The sequence below is a fragment of the Mauremys reevesii genome, linkage group 6 (genome assembly GCF_016161935.1).
Source record: "Mauremys reevesii isolate NIE-2019 linkage group 6, ASM1616193v1, whole genome shotgun sequence".
NCBI classification, from domain to species: domain Eukaryota; kingdom Metazoa; phylum Chordata; order Testudines; family Geoemydidae; genus Mauremys; species Mauremys reevesii.
The window spans coordinates 94,187,323-94,204,722 of NC_052628.1; the positions used below are offsets into that span (position 1 = coordinate 94,187,323).

The 17,400-nt window shown below is 39.0% G+C and overlaps 1 protein-coding gene across 5 annotated transcripts in view; it reads left to right on the forward strand.

The window, feature by feature from the left end:
- PCSK5 (proprotein convertase subtilisin/kexin type 5) overlaps positions 1-17,400 on the forward strand; it is a 285,728-nt gene that overhangs the window by 110,481 nt on the left and 157,847 nt on the right. For all 5 annotated transcript variants that reach the window (XM_039544180.1, XM_039544177.1, XM_039544178.1 and 2 more), the window contains exons 6-7: positions 1,481-1,569; positions 6,537-6,709. In XM_039544180.1, the coding sequence (XP_039400114.1) occupies positions 1,481-1,569; positions 6,537-6,709 (262 nt within the window). The remainder of the gene's footprint in view (positions 1-1,480; positions 1,570-6,536; positions 6,710-17,400) is intronic.

Below are 17,400 nucleotides of genomic sequence, written 5' to 3' on the forward strand. Positions count from 1 at the left end.
CAATTCTGCCCCAGGCTCCGTACCCCATAGGGATGGCCCTGGCGCTATAATAAATTGGAAGGGGGTTGGTTTGAAATATGACAGCTTCCTTCCTTTACCTGAAAGCTGTTGAGCTTGCACTGTCTTTGAATGGGTTTTTCCACATTCCTGTTTCTAAAATAACAACAACAAATAAGGCTCATTTTCTTATTTCTAGTTAGCATACCCGTCTTGTAGATTGGCAAGATATCATAACCAAGATTTCCTTCATTCTTTCATTCTACAGCACTACATCATCTTGACATTAACACAAAGGACAAGTGCAAAACCTTTTTTGCCAAGCATCTCTTTAAAGTGCCATTTAAAAGCCTGGGAACTTGTTTCTGTACATTATAAATATAAAAGAAGCCAACGAAATGAAGCACAGACCCTTGAAAGTTTCTCAAGGCATGTCTCTGTAGGTTGTCAAGCATAAGTTTTTCTGGGACTGCACCAACATCCTAGTGGGATGGTGGCTAAATATTTTGTGTAATGCAAACATTCAATAAAGGGGCCGTTTGTTGTCATTTAAGGTGTATGCATTAATGTAGGCTTTAAGCTAGATGTCATTGTCATTCAGTATGTGTAGTTTGAAATTTTTCTGAGTTCATATACAGTAGAAATTTGTGTAAAGTTTCAAAGCAATCAATCAAATTTCAGGTACCTGTTTCACTATTTTAAGTTTGTGTAAATAGTGCAGGCATTCGTGCATTGTTGAGGCAAAAAATTGTTTCAAGGATACTCAAAAATACTGCTAGGGAAGTCTGAAAATTAAAAACAGGGAACTTTTTAAAAACCCCATACCTCTGCAAATCCTTGTGTGATTTACTCCAGGCTTGGGGGGGGGGGAAGGGGGAATCTACCCTGGGATGAGATGTGATATGAAATTTGAGGTAGTTTGGTTTTAGTGAAGTTGAAAACCAGGCTTCTAAAGAGAAAAAGAGCTTCAAAGTTGCGGGTGGGAGGGATACTATGATCTAATTCGGTGAGTTATAAACAAGTTAATAAAGAAGTGACTTTGTGAGAAGTATCTAATTCTGATATCTTGATCCATCATTAGAGTTACTCAGCATTTATCTTATTACTGTGGTCTCATGAGTAAAGATGATACTCATCTCATACAAATATAGTTTATCAGTTGCTTGAGAAATTAAAGATGCCCCTTGACATTTCGTAGGGATTATTATTGTAATTTTATACATCATTTTTTGTCGTTGACCACCACTGTTTTTGTTTCCTAGTTTCATCTCTTTGTTTATTAATCCTTTTCTATTTATGAAATATAATTTTGTATCTAACATATGCACTACAGGCTGGGGTCATATAGTAACATCTCACACAGACATCCAGATACATTTTTCGCATCTGAGAATGAACAAAATCAAAACCTGTAAACATTGACAATCTGCATTTTAGTGGGTAATGTTACTTGCTTTAAAAAAAATCTCTGTTCTGCCTGCAGGCATGGAACTCGTTGTGCTGGAGAAGTGGCAGCCATTGCAAACAACTCGCACTGCACAGTAGGAATCGCCTTTAATGCCAAGATTGGAGGTATGTAAAACAGTCTCACCGTTAACCCAAGTACAACTTGTACAAAGTGGCACACAGGAACCTTTTTGAACAAGAGGTAGAAATTTGTTTATTTAACAGTGTTAGCTGTGTTGACAGGTAAATGCTTCTGAAATGGATGTAGTTAAATATAGTTACTGAAGGGATGCCTTTTGTTGTGATACTTCAGAGCTGCTCTCTAGAACTCTTTAAATATGCATAGAAAGTTAAGAAGCAAGACTTGTGATTAAAATACAGAATGAGGACTCAGGAAATCTGCATTCTATTCCCAGTGCTCCCACAAACTTACAGCAAGTCACCTACTCTCTGTATGACTCAATTTCACAACCTGTGTTATTGGGATAATAGTTATTCACCTCACAGGCCTGTTGTGAAGATTGGGTTTTTAGTGTTTGTAAAGCACTTTGAGATTCTCCAATGAAAGGACTATATTAAAATGTTTAAATCCTTCATCAAGAAATCAGGTTTGAGACCTCATAAAAACTTAAATTTGTGACTTCGGTGTACCATATCACTTATATTCAAAAAGAGGCAGTGTGGTCTAATGGCTAAAGCACTGGACAAGGGCTTTGGAGATTTGATATCTATTCTCAGCTCTGCCATTGACCTGGTGTGGGACAAATCACGTCACATCCCTAAGCCTCAGTTTCCCTATCTGTAAAATGGGGATAATGATATTGCTCTCCTTTGTAAGGTGCTTTGAGATCTACTAATGAAAAATGCTATATAAGAGATGGGTATTATGATTATTATTAAAAATGCATGAATCTGTCTATATCAAGAAATAATTTGCCACTCTTACATGTTAAAAATGTGCCATCTTCTCTTCTGTTTATTCCTCACAGAGGTCCAATATTAACAATTATTAATATTTTAAAGGGACTCTGAAAAAATAATCACCAGTGTTATTAATATGGATGTGTAAAAATGTTTTTTTAAGTATTAAGGAAGGGCAAGGACAACATTGTTGGCATTTACTGTGACCCAAGAAATGCATCTCTGCATGTATAGCAGGAAACGGAAAGTCCCCAGTGTTTTTGGTGAAAGATGTTGAGTGAGTTTCCAGCCAGCTCACCAGGCTACTCTTCCAAACTAAAGAGTTTGTCAGCCCACCTCTCCCTAATGACTTTTCTGGATGGGCTAGAATATGGTTATCCCCTACTGCTCAGCTTTTGTTCCATTGTAGGGAAGGTGCAGGTCAGACTCTTAGTTCCTCACTGATCAGGAGTGGGCTTGTTCTTCCAATTTCCGGAAGATTTATCTTATTATAGCTCAGGGACAAGGGAAGGTCCTGAAGCCTTCCCCTTCCTCAGAGGAACAATCATGATACCTCCATCCAGAGAGATAAAGAAATGAATTTGTTTGGGTCTGGCTGGTTTGATTGATGAAATGTGAGAAATGGGTAAGGGCAAGGGAAAAAGAGACTTGTCCCAAGGATATATTGGAGTTATGGTGAGTGGAGTGTGGGGAGAAATTGTATAAGGGACACACAGGATTAACTACGTGTGAGGGAGAAGGGACAGTGGGAACTGATGGTAGAAGTTACACCAGAATAATGTGATTATTTTTTAAAATTTATTATTATGGTTGATGAACTGAGCTTGAGCCCAGCTGTTTGTTTGGGTGGTTGGTTGGTTTGGGAGATGGCCATTTCTGAGGTTGGCCTGGGGGCAGGTGGATGGATGGATGGAATTTAGTATATGTAAATACAAGGAATAACAAAATTAGGAAACCTGTGGACTTCTAAAATCTTCCCCAGTAATATATAATACCTTAAACGATGTTACCAAAATTTTGTATCTGAAGACATAACAGAAATGAATTGTATCAAATATTGTTCCTTGAGTAAAGGAAAAAAATGCCCTCACTGGATGTGTTCGCCCTCCATGGGTTGAAAGAAAGGGACCGAGTTAATATTCTCACCCTGATTAGAGGAAAGACCACAGCTGCATACCCCTAAGTGCACAAATTGTCAGGGTAACTGGATTTGACCAGCTGTGGTGAATGAAGTAACTCCTCAGCATACTGGCACAAATTTTCAAAGACACACATTTCAGCGTGTGCACAATGCTGAACTTTTCTAACTTTTCTGTACAAATCAAGAATGCACATGTGCATATGGACTCCAATCCAGCAAAACCCTTAAGTACTTACTTAACTTTAAGCATGTGTATTAGTGCTTTGTTTGGTTGTCATCATAGTTACTGAGAAAGCACTTTCTTCCTTCCTAACCATGGCATGTGATCAGAGTATGCCCTGTAGTATGAGATTTTATTGCACTTCTTTATTCCATTCACTTGATCGCCCTGTAAGTAATTTCTATAGATTTTTAAACAGTGTCTGGTTAATTAAGATATGTTTCAGTTCTTGTAACGTAGTATGGAGACACGATCTATGGAACGGTTAGTGAACAGACCTGCATGCAGGAATACTGCTTAAATACAATTCAGCACTTTGCATTTGATGAAACCATAGGGTCATCACATCCCCTTTCTTTCTACATCCCCTTCTTTCTCAGGAAAACACTGTAATTCAGACTCATTAACTTCATCCACATATTTACAATGTGTTGGGGGCTGTCACAAGTATGTTTTTTAAACACTGTTTGAAAAATGGTTATGTCCCATCCGCCCTAGTCAGACAAACTGTTATATTTGAAACCATATTAAACCGAACCAGTGTTCAGTTAACGGCTTAATTCCCAGTGTAGGCGTGGATTTAAAGAGCCTCTTTTGGCCTACTGATGGAGAGCACTTTACACCTTGCTCAGAGATGCGCCTGCTTGCACTGGTATGAATTTGGCCAGAGAGCAGTATTCCTCATCTCAGCCAGAATGTGCTCTCAGGGCCCAGGAGGGAAATAAAGGGAAGTGGAAGAAAATCCTTTCCATCAATATTTCATCAAATTCTATCATCAGAACCACCACAATTAATGATGTTTGTGATGGAAAGTCATTTGCAATATATCCACCAGTAATGCTGACCTTTTTCTAAGTGCTTTATCCTCTTCCTTTCTTTTCCATTCACGCCAGAAACACTGACCATAGAACAGATCAGGGAACAATTTCCTCAAAAGTCTGATTCTCCTCTCACAGCAATGCAAATCAGGAGTAAATCTGCTGACATCAGTGGACCTGTGCTGACAGGAGACAGTGAGAGTGAGATTAGAATGCACCCTCGATAATCTGTATGTTATTCCCTGATAACCAGAAACTTCTATGCTTAAACTCTGTACCGTTCACTTTTTCTTAACATCATCTTAATAAATGTTTTAAATCTGGACCTTAATTCTGTTGCTGTTTGGGAGATAACTCTTGTGAAGAAATCATACAATGTGCCCCCCAGCTCTTACTCCTCTCTGCTATGGTTGAGCCTCCCTTAGCTTAGCCAAAGGAATGTGATTATTTGAATGTTTGCCAGTGGCTTTTTACAGCACTCATACATAGCAAGTTACCACCTACAGGGTTTTGGGCTTTCTTTGTTTGCTATAAGAAGGGATGTCTAGCTTCTTGTTGTTGTTTCTGCCTTATTGTGGAAGTTGCAGAGAATCTGTGGGGATTTGGTGCTTAGTTATTTGGCTGGGCTTGAGTTCCTGATGGGAAAATGGTTATACTAAATTATGACAGAACAGATGTAGATTGTCTTTAACTGACAAGGAATTTGTTCAGCTGTTTCTTTAAGCTTAAGTGAGGCACTGATTAAAAACAAATATTTGAAAGGAAAACGTGCTTTCACTTAATTTTCACATGCTTCTTCATGATTTGTTAGAAGTTTGTGCTGACTAAAATTCCACTTAAGTTTTGACATTTATGGCAAATATTTGGAAAAGTTTAAAGAATTCTGAAGATTTAGTGGACAGTCTGGAAACTAAGTCTGCTAATTGCCTTCTGGATGGTTATAATTGTGCTATCACCAAATGGGAAAAACACTTTGTATGTTCTGTGAGGGGGCAAAATTAACAACTCATGCAATTGTTAAAAAAAGAAAGTAACTATTTAAAATAGCCAAGGATATGTCCTTTGATAAAAGTTGCACTTGAGGTCTGCTAACTGGTGGCAAAAAGAAAAAGTGGACAGGCTGCTTTTGGATTTTTCCACTGTCATATTTGTTAACATTAAATTATTTCAGATGCCAGGGATAGAACTTGGTTTTATTATTCACTGTAGTGAATGTTACCTTCATAAAGCGTGTTACATAGTTGTAATAACACAAATGAAATTCTCTCCCTCTGTTTTTTATCTTATTTGTTTAAATGTTTGTTTAAACGTTTGTCAAATACTACTGTTTACTGAGGGTTGGATCTTGAGATCCCTTATTTATGCATAACTGCCATTGACATTAATGGGAGTTCCACATACACAACTGAATTTCAGAATCAGGCCTTACGCACTTTCTTACCTAGAGAGGGATGTTCACAGTTTTGCAACTGAGGTAGAATAATATTATGCAAATAATGCTGTAGTTTGTCAGTAACGTTCTGTAACACTTTTGCTAGTACCCAAGAACTTTCTCCCCAGATTCTCCTTTTGCAGAATCTGCAATGAAGACATAATCCTGTGTTTATCTATCAGCATACATCCTGTGTTTTATGTCTATCAAATTAGGATTGCCATGTCTTAAACTGCACTGCGTTGCAGAGAAGGAAAGGAAATTATAATTATTTTTAAAAGAGAAATATAAATGTACTGAGGTAGAAATAATTTTTTTAAGTTTTCCCCAGAATCAAAGTTTTTCTTTAACATTCATGTGTTGTGCATTGGATGAAGGAATTTGAGCACAGATGTTTCCTAAAGCTTGAGAGAAACCAACTTTACAATTTGAGCGCCATAATCAATAAGAACATAAGAAATGTAATCCACAAAGACTAGTTCTCTGTATTTTTCACATAGTTTTCCAAACATGCTTCATTAGTCTAGTTCTCACATTTACTGCCCTTTCTCTTTTTTGAAGGAGTGAGGATGCTGGATGGTGATGTTACAGACATGGTGGAAGCAAAGTCTCTCAGTCTGAATCCACAACATATACACATCTACAGTGCCAGTTGGGGTCCTGATGATGATGGGAAGACTGTGGACGGACCTGCTTCTCTAGCACGTCAGGCCTTTGAGAATGGCATCAGAACGGTAGGTTTCCTTAAACACCATGTCATGTCATGGGCGCATGTGCACAAGCAGGGAAAACTAAAGCTCTCAAGACACATTGCTGGTAAGGAGGAGGTTGGTTTTGTTTAAAGGGAAAATAGAACTCACGCCTCTTTCCCCTGTTTAGAGTTAGATGAGTGGCTCTCAATCTTTCCAGATTACTGGCCCCCTTTCAGGAGTCTGATTTGTTTTGCATACCCCTCACTTAACACCTACTTGCTTACAAAATCAGACATAAAAATACAAAAGTGTCACAGCACATTATTACTGAACAATTTCTTACTTTCTCATTTTTACTGTATAATTATAAAATAAATCAATTGGAATATAAATATTGTACTTACATTTCAGTGTATAGTATATAGAGCAGTATAAACCAGTCATTTCTGTATGAAATTTTAGTTTGTTCTGACTTTGCTAGTGCTTTTTATGTAGCACTGTTGTAAAACTAGGCAAATATCTAGATGAGTTGATCTACCCCCCTGGAAGACCTCTACGTACCCCTGGTTGAGAACCACTAGGTGAAAACCATTTTAAAATTGCACATTTGAAGGTTTGAGCACTGTTTTGAATGTAGTGAGAGACTTTCTAGCAAAAAGACGACGGTTCTAGGATTGTAAGAAGTGAGATCAGCACAAAGTATTTCTTCAAAGTGATAAAGAGACCATTTGACTGTTCATTCCAATGTTGAAATGTAACAATTCTGAGGACCAAATTCAGGAGGTGCAACTACTATTTAAGTCAATGAGAGCTGTAACCACTTATACTAGGACTGAATTTAGCAAAATATAATTAGCAGTGGCTTTGGAGCATATGTAACAATAAAGACAGTCTTTGCTTTGAAGAGCTCACGTTACTTTATAATATGCCACAGCAGCTGATCATAGCAAAAAACAGGTGGAGTGGGTGAGAGAGGCTAATAGTAACAGTTATAAGAACATGTAAGTGCCTAGATTATCTGTATGCACTACTAGACGATTTCAAGTCATTCAAAGTTTGTTTAATTCTAAGATGTAAAACACAACATAAAATTGATATCAGTAATCCCTCCTGGTCATTTTCCTAGTATTGAGCACAAGATGGGGAGCCAGGAATTCTTCAGTTCTAATCTCAGCTATGCCTTGGGCAAGTCACTTAAATTTTCTGTTTTGGTTTCCTTTCTGTCAAATGGGGATATTTGCTTACCTGCCTGACAGGACTGTTGTGATGATTTATTAGTTAGTACTTACTAAGCTCTTTGTGGATGGAAAGCACTATATGCATACTGAATATTACTATTATTTAATATAAAGTAAGTGCCACTAACAAAACTAGTTTTAATTATCCCTGGGACCTGCTGCAATGTAACATGATTAATTTCTTTCCTCAACTGATACTTCCATTCAGTTCAGATCTGACAGGCACATGTGGCAGCATATCATGCTTTTACTTAATACAGTATGTGCTGTATAAGGTCCCGCTATGACAAAGCTCTTAAGTACATACTTAACTTTAAGCATGGGACTAGCTCCAGCGATTTCAGTGGCTTAATGTTAAGCACATGTTTAAATGTTTTGCTGGACCAGGGCCTTATCAAAGCACTTATGAAAGCTCCATCACATTCTACTACTATTTGACAATGATGGCAGTGGACAACAGCAACAAAGCCTTTAAGGGAAGCTAGTGGAACTGCAGGAAGGGGAAGAAATAGCTGAATGAAATAAGAAATTGTGTGCGTGTGTGAGAGAGCATCATTTCACTGAGATAATGCAATCACAAAAAGGTTATTCCCACTCACATATTAGAAGAACACAGATATTCATTTGTTCTTTATAATTTCAAGAGCCTGATCTTCATCTGGTATAAATCTGCAGTGAAGTCAACAGACCACAGACTACTTTCATTATAGTACCAAATCATTTGATTTGTTTTACATAGATAACAGCACAAAAGATAAATTAAATTCTTCATTATATAGTTATAAATGGATTTTTTTCCCCATAAACAGTCTAGGGGGAATGTTTGTTCTTATTTCTTAAAAACAATAAAAACACTAATATTTGGGACAAGTTATATGCCCTTTAATTTTTAATTTCTTTTATCCTTTTTTCCTTTTGAAGTGTTTTACAAAGGATTGCCATAGGTCTCACTATTCTGAATAGTTGTCTGGGTCCCACTGTGAGACCGCATACATTTATGCTAAAGAAGTTTTTTTTTTAATTTTAGAATTAATAATTAAAAGTTTAAAATATTTTTAAAGTACCTTATCACCAGACTAAAATCAGCAGATATGTCTGAATGTAAGAAACAGATGTGTTGAATCAGAAGTTGCTGAAAGGGTGGGTGTACTGTCTCTTTAAAACTGTAGCAAGTCAGGATAGCGTTATGTAATGCTCTCAGGCAGAAGCGCTATAGTGAATCAGTGAAAGAGAGATGCTGTTTTCCTTATTCATTCTAATATAGTTACTTCTTTGGTCTTAGAATAAAGCTACTCTTTCTGCTTTTTGCACTGAAATATGACAAGTGCTGTTTTTATATGGGGATTTTTCAGATTACAAGTTTACACAAATTGCTGGTTAGGAACTATACCGAATCCTCTGATTTATAAAAGCTGTTATAATAGTTGTGCAAACAAAGGTAGGCAGGCAACTCCATGCACAATTTTGCACACAGATCTTGGCCTTTCTTTTTAAAAATACTGGTCCTAAACAGTAACTACAGCAATAAATTTAGCTTCTTTGATCCAAGTTAAAGTAATAGATTGACAATTGGAAAGTTGGCAGGTTCATCTTTCAGATCCATGTAGTAGATCTGGACTTGATATTCTGCTTTAGTCCTACAAGACACATTTCCCATTGATGCTAATGCAAGTAGGAATGTAAAGGCAAGATCCTTTAAGCGGATCTGAGAGGAAAAATTGTGCACAGTATGTTTAATTAAGAAAATTACAGGTGATGCTGAATAATGACTTTGATTAAAGTGTAATTAAACTGAACTAACAACATAAAAGTGAAATGGGTATGTCTTTCTGAGAATCACCACCTCTTCTTCAGGCCACTGAGAGACTGATTTTTGAAAACATGTCCAAATTATCTTTAGGTTGTATCATTCCAATTAAAAGATTCACGCAGGGTGTCTGAGAATTTTTTGAAAAATCTACTGGGCTAAGACGCTAACCAGTCCTAAATCCTATACCAAATAGCAAAGATAAATAAGTGTACATTTTCAGAGCTCCATAGAGACAGAACAGCATGCCATAAATTGAAAAAGACAAGTGTGGTTTTGTTTTAAATGACATGAAGTAATAGCAAAAGTTTAAAAAATGAAAAATCTCATGCAGAAATTAAATGTGCTATACAGCTGTTGTGCAAGATCAGGATAAAGAATGGAGAAGGGAAAATGTTGTAAACTAGTTTCAAGCACCATAATTTAACATCATCTTTAGCTTAGTTTGAGTAATTCTATTATACTTAATTAAGTTCTTGAATCTAATGAGTGCTTTTGCCCTTGGAGCGTTTATTTTCAAATAGTATTAATTTCAAATGGCAAAGTTATCTTGGCATCATACTTTCAAATGGCAAGGGATTTTTTTCTTGGAAACGTTATAGGTACAAGCATTGTATTAGCCAGTATGGAAAATGCATCCATTCAAAAGGTCTGTGTTTTAAACGCCAGTGTATAACAAATAGTAGATTTAATAACCTGGAAAATGAGTGTATTATAATTGCACAATTCAGTTTTAGATGAAAAATCAAGTTTAGAGCAATATGTCCAAGAGTAACATTTTTGAAGAAAAGAGTATATGAGTATATAAATAATAAATAAAATATACAGGCTTATTTATTGTAGTCAAACAAGGTTCTGGACAAACCATGTAATAAGGTTTTCCTCTTTCTTGTATGGGAGGAAAAATCCAAATGTTTTAAAGACTCATAGATTTTAGGGACAGAAGGAACCATTAGATCATTTAGTCTGACCTCCTGTATACCACAGGCCATTTGTTAAATCAAGTTAGAGATAGTTCTCTGATACAGGTTTGAACATGATGTTTTGTCCACACAAGCAAGCATATTTGTAATGTAGATATAAGAAAGCGTAAATCTGTTGATATGATCAGATAGTCGTGACTTTAAATTGTTCTGCTTTTGTTTTTACATGTTCCTTTGCAAAGATACCATAACTATGTTTCTGGAGAGTTGTGGCTACTGTTGGCATTTTGTGTAGCAAGGTTTCAAAGGGCTGTGACAATGAGCAGCCAGCTTCACTTGTTTTCCATTATTGATTGTGCATCACCTGTTCTGCATGCACATGAGCTACACTAAAGCTATGGCAGAGCAGGTCATCCTTAATGTATTATAAAAGGGGAGAAGGACAGGCAGGGAAATCTAAATCAGGATCTTTGGCTTTTTGCCTGCATGTCAGAACAGTGGCCTTCATTTCATTCCCACTACACTGTTCTGTTAGTGAGCTGGACATAAGCCAAAACGTTTGATGGACATTAATGATCTGATGTCGTGCTGCTGAACCTCTTGTGAGAACTTGGCTTGGTGCCTCCCCTTCCATCATCACTGCCCCTTTTCATCTCTCTCGCTTCACCAACTTTGGCTACAGAGTGTGTGTTCAAGTGTAGTTTAGAAGCAGAAGGCTCTCCTGCAGTCACTGAACAGCCCTCAAAACTCAAGTGCGAGCATTTGGGAGAGGGAATTACATGTGGATTTATTTCTTTACAAAAATAATGCCAGGAGATTCCAGCAGTTGGACTGTGATAAAAAGATGCCAATAAAGTTAAAAGGTAGAGTGTATGAAACTGTTATTCGACCCATCCTAATATATGGAGCAGAGATTCGGACAGCCACAAGAAGAGAAATCAGCACACTCTCCACGACCAAAATGAAGATGGTGAAGTGATTGGACACTCTGTGATAAGAAACAAAAGGAGGTTGTGAGGAGCCTAATGCAGGTTGCCCCAGCTGAAAACAAGTTCAGGAAGGCTAGGCTACATTGGTGTGGACATGACCAGTGGAGACCTCAGAGTTATATTGGTAGGATGGTCCTTGCAATAATTGTGGAAGGAAAAGGACCAGGGAGGAAGCCAAAGACTAGATATCCATGTACCTTAGAGAGACCAATTTACCTAACAGCCAGGTGTACAATCATGAGTTTTGGAAGAAGGCTATAAAAGTCGCCAACCCCAAGTAGGGAAGTGTCCAGAAAGAATAAGATGATTCCAATGGTGGAGGGCAAGGTGTATAATGCATAATTGTTTAGGCAGAGGGGTTGCTGCTTGTGTTGAGGCCAATAACAGACTGTTCTTAGATATATTTAAAAATGTTATTAATTTCCTCTGTCAGCATAATTTGCATGGGTTTAAGAGGAATACGTAACTGTTGTCTACACAAAATATTCACTTTGTTGCAGATTTGCACTGGGGCTTTATCCCATTGTACAGATGAAGAAACTGAGGCACATACAATTTGCAAATGCAAATCCCAAATTGTATGTCCATGTATGATTAGTAAGCAGGCAAGATGGACATGTGCAAAAGTATACACATACTTATAAAAAGTTGGCCAAAATTGATTTTCCCAAGGTCACTCAACTAAGCACAGAAATGTTCTGTTACAGGTACTGTGTAGCCCCCATGGCTGTGACCTATGAGCAAATAACTATTTTTTTACTTCATGATTTTGAGTGAAAAATGTGGAGCTTCTGCTTTACAGTGAATTATGTTGGTTATTAACACAACGGAGATGATATCTCTGATAGCTCATTCTGAAGGACAGAGTAATTGCACACAGTGTAGTGATGTTTGTGTTTTAATATCACAACTATACTTCCTGATAACATACGACAATATAATTGGCCTACATCATTTGTATAGGTTCATAGATTTTAAGGCAAGGCGGCATCATTGCACAGCATAGCATGGGGCCTATGGATAATGGTATGGGTAGTGCTAGACTGACCGCCACTGCACAGCATTACACGGATCTGGCATTGACCACCACACCACACCACTCTTCTGGGGTAAACAGAATAGATTTAGCTTCTTTACCCTTTCATGGTTGGGCAAGATTTTACAGACCTCGACTCATTCTTGTAGCTCTTTTCTGAACCCTTTCCAATTTGTCAATATCCTTTTTTAAAAGTTTGGACAACAGAACAGGACACAGTATTTCAGTAATGGTCTCATTAATGCTGAATTCTAACGTAATATCTCTTCCCTACTCCTACTAGATATTTCCCAGTTTACACATCCAGGAATCAGATTTGCTCTCAGCCACTGAATTGCATGAGAGATCATGTTCAATTGGTTATTCAGCATGACCCCCTAAGTTCCTTTCAGTGTCACTGATTTCCAGGATGCAGTTCTTGAAACAAATCTTTGTTTCTAAATGTATGTGGCTGTGTTAAAGCACATATTTTAGGATACTGAATGGTTTTGCAAGACTATCTGGCTCTGGGTGTGCTCTAGTCCTTTCCAAATTAATGCCACCCACCAAAACTCAGATTGGGTGAAAACCTCCATACATGTCATGAAACTAGCAATTCTTCTTCAGTCTATGCTTTGCATGAAGTTGGCAACTCCCAGTGCTCTGCTCAAACACCCTAGCTTACAAATACTGTCTGTCAATCATTAAAGTAGCAGAGTTTAGTTTTCATAATGCCTAGATGTACTGTCATACAATGCATTCTGTTTTCTTTTGGAAATAACTAGAAGATTCCTTTATAGCAGTACTATTTGTTATATGCAGTTTTCCCACAGATGATCAGTATGTAGTGCAAAAAGAAAGTGTACAGAAAATAAAATAATGTAACAAATGTTCCTACATTAGATTCAATGCGATGTACACATACGAAAGGCAGAAAAACTTGGAAAGAAAAGTTACAGGAAAATATACCTCAATATGTCCACAGTTTCTATACAGTGTCACAAAGGGTATTGGAAACAGACTATATTAATTACAAATCCTCACACATTTGTGGAAACTGTTCTAACAAGCCAGAAGAGCGTTATGGCCTAAGGGCCAGCTTTTCAAAAGTGGCCTCTTATTTTGGGTGCCCAACTTGAGATAGATTAACATGAAATACATCAGGTCTCTGACTTAGGATAAGGCTTAAGTTGGGAAGCCAAAATTAACAGGCCACTTTGGGAAAAAAATGGGGCCTTTCCATATGTTTAAAATGTACTCATTTCAGTGAGGATGCATTTACACAATAAAAGAATCTGGTTAATTAATAGGGGTAAGAACTGTAGGGACCCGGACACAGCAGAGTCTGTGCGTTTCTACTGCCTGTGGAGAGAGCCGGATTTCATGAAGCCAGTTCAAGGAGTGCCAGTTTGTACTCAAGGGTTTGCTGCACTACAGAGTGAGGTTAGGGCAAGGAAGGTGAGGCCAATAATGTGACACTAAATCAGATCACGTCCTTTCTCCCCAACCACACCCATGTGGTGAGGACAGTCCATACACCGGACTACTGCAGCCCTAAGTCTGTAAAGGCAGCCGTGGAGCAGCATCTCTGTTGCTGTGTCTGGGAAGAGGATTCCTTCCCCCAATCCCTGTGGAAATCCCTGTACCTACCTTGTGCACTTTCTTAGAAATGTGGATTTATTTTTCATTCATTCATGGCACAGGGGCTACAGAAGTCACCTCTGAACAGTGTCGCTGCTGAGCAGGTTGGCAGCTGCAGAATCTGCACCCTAATGTGCTATGGAGCTGAGTTCTCCACTACTTGTGAATACCTGGTGGGAATAGGAGTTTAGGAATCACCACTAGGACTATAATTACATGGATCTGTTGGTCACAAATCCTGATCTAGGGGGTTTCAACAGGTAACTGTACAAGGACAGTAGAGCTGACTGAATCCTCACTGTAAGTTAGGGAGGTGAATTCCATCCCTCACTCAAACCCTGCATGGCTCTCGCACAATGCCTCTTTACTTGGGCTTTGTGTGATGAGGGAACTTTACCTATTATTAACCAGAGAGCGTCTCATCCTAAATCTATTCTTGGTTTAACAGATATTTTGGAAAACCTGGATTTGTTTGTTTGTTTGTTTTTGTTGGACAATAATGCAGTATGCAATATGCTATTTCTTCATAGTAATAATGAATCATAATGAATAGATAACATGAACAGATAGGCAGAATCTGTGATGCATGCAGCAGCCCTGTAGCTGGCTTTATTTTGTTTTGTTTAGGAAAAGTAGAAATTCATTCCAGCATTCCACAGGTTCAGATCTCAGGTTTCAGCCAACACTTTTTTGGGGGCTCGGTGGGAGGGGGGGTTGCACTTTAAGCACTAATTATAGCACTGTGCGGAATAGCTTGAAGCTATTGAACCTGTTGTTCTAGTAAAGAGGCAAATAAAAAATATACCAGATGCATGTTGAAATATTCTTCACATATTCTATCGCCATCATTACTGTGTTAATGCATAATCTGTTTTAGTTCTTCAATACATTATATATTACCTGTACATAGAATATTTCCACAAGAACTTATTAAAGACACTGTAAATATTAAGAAGGTGTAAAATCCTATGAAAGGGTGAAATGCGTTTGTACTTTTTTTCTTTTCTTGTTTAGATTTCTGTTCTAAGATAAGAAATTGGTGCAATTCAGAACTAAATTAAGGAGATGAGGAAAATAAACTTTGAAATCATGCATATAGCTACGATTCTTTTTCCTTGCTCTCTTTTTTCTATCTGCATGACTTATTTCCTCTACCTGGTGTAAGATTTCAAATGTATTAGGACAAAATTGCCTCTCATTGCCTGTAGCTCCCACTGCTCTAATCTCTCCAGGTCACTGGTTCTGTCTTCCTGTGTGTTTCCTACTCCTTCACACACGGCCCCTATCTACTCCACCCCAGAGACTGGTCCAGATTAGAAGGCGGAAAAAATGAACTCTGGACGACATGTTTGCTGAGCTCATGCAGTCCTCCCGCACTGATAGGGCCCAGCTGAATGCGTGGAGGCAAACAATTGCAGAGTCCCGTAAAGCATTACAGGAACTCGAAGAGAGCAGGCAGGATGCTATGGTCAAGCTTATGGGGGAGCAAACTGAGATACTCCGCTGTATGGTGGATCTAATGCGGCAAAGGCAGCAAAACCACAGACTGCCACTGCAGCCCCTGTATAACCGTCCTCCCTCATCCCCAGGTTCCATAGCCTCCTCACCCAGACGCCCAAGAACACGAAGGAGGAGGCTACGGGGCCCCACACACTCAACCCCAGAGGATCGCCCAAGCAGCAGAAAGCTGGCATATGCAAACTTTTTATTTGGTTTCTGGATCTGTCCTTCCCTCCTCCTCGACCCCCTGGTCTACCTTCTGATTTCTCTCAATGTATTCTGCAACAAATAATAAGGAACAGTTTTTAAACAATTTTGACTTTATTTCCTTTATAAATATATAGCGGGCAGGTAACTTCAAGAGAAACAAACACAACTGTCACACCGTACCCTGGCCAGTCATGAAACTGGCTTTCAAAGCTTCTCTGATGCGCAGCGCACCCTGCTGCGCTCTTCTAATCACCCTGTTGTCTGGCTGTGTGAAATTGTCTGCCAGGCGAGTTGCCTCAACCTCCCATCCTGCCATAAATGTCTCCCCTTTACTCTCACAGATATTGTGGAGCACACAACAAACAGCAATTACAATTGGAATATTGGTTGTGCTGAGATCTAACCAAGTCAATAAACTGCACCAGCGCACTTTCAAACATCCAAAAGCACATTCTACCACCATTCTGCACTTGCTCAGCCTATAGTTAACTGCTCCTTACTGCTGTCCAAGGTGCCTGTATACGGCTTCATGAGCCATGGCATTAAGGGGTAGGCTGGATCCCTATAGGCAAGGATAACTATAGGCATTTCAACATCCCCAACAGTAATTTTCTGGTCTGGGAAGTAAGTCCCTTCCTGCAGCTGTTCAAACAGACCAGAGTTCCTGAAGATGCAAGCATCATGCACCTTTCCCAGCCATCCCACGTTGATGTCAGTGAAACGTCCCTTGTGATCCACCAGTGCTTGCAGCACCATGGAAAAGTACCCCTTGCAGTTTATGTACTGGTTCCCATGGTGTGCCGGGACCAAGATGGGGATATGCATTCCGTCTATCACCCCACCACAGTTAGGGAACCCCAGCACATTAAAGCCATCCACAATGGTCTGCACATTTCCCAGAGTCACTACCCTTGATAGCAGCTGGTCAATGATTGCTTTGGCTATTTGCAGCACAGCAGCCCCTACAGTAGATTTGCCCACTCCAAACTGATTCCCAACTGACCGGTAGTTGTCAGGCATTGCGAGCTTCCACAGTGCTATGGCCACTCACTTCTCAACTGCTCTCATTTTGGTGTCTTTGCGCTTCAGGGCAGGGGACAGCAAGTCACAGAGTTCCATGAAAGTGGCCCTATGCGTACGAAAGTTTCGCAGCCACTGGGAATCATCCCAGACCTGCAACACTATGCGGTCCCACCAGTCTGTGCTTGTTTCCCAGGCCCAGAATTGGTGTTCCACAGCATGAATCTGGCCCAATGCCACTATGATCTCCCAATCACCACATGCCGTGCTTCTAGGAACGTCTGTGTCCATGTCCTGATCAGTATAGTAATCGCACTGTCATCGCTTCCTCACCCGGTTTTGCAGGTACTGCACATACTGCTGGATAATACGCGAGGTATTTACAATGGT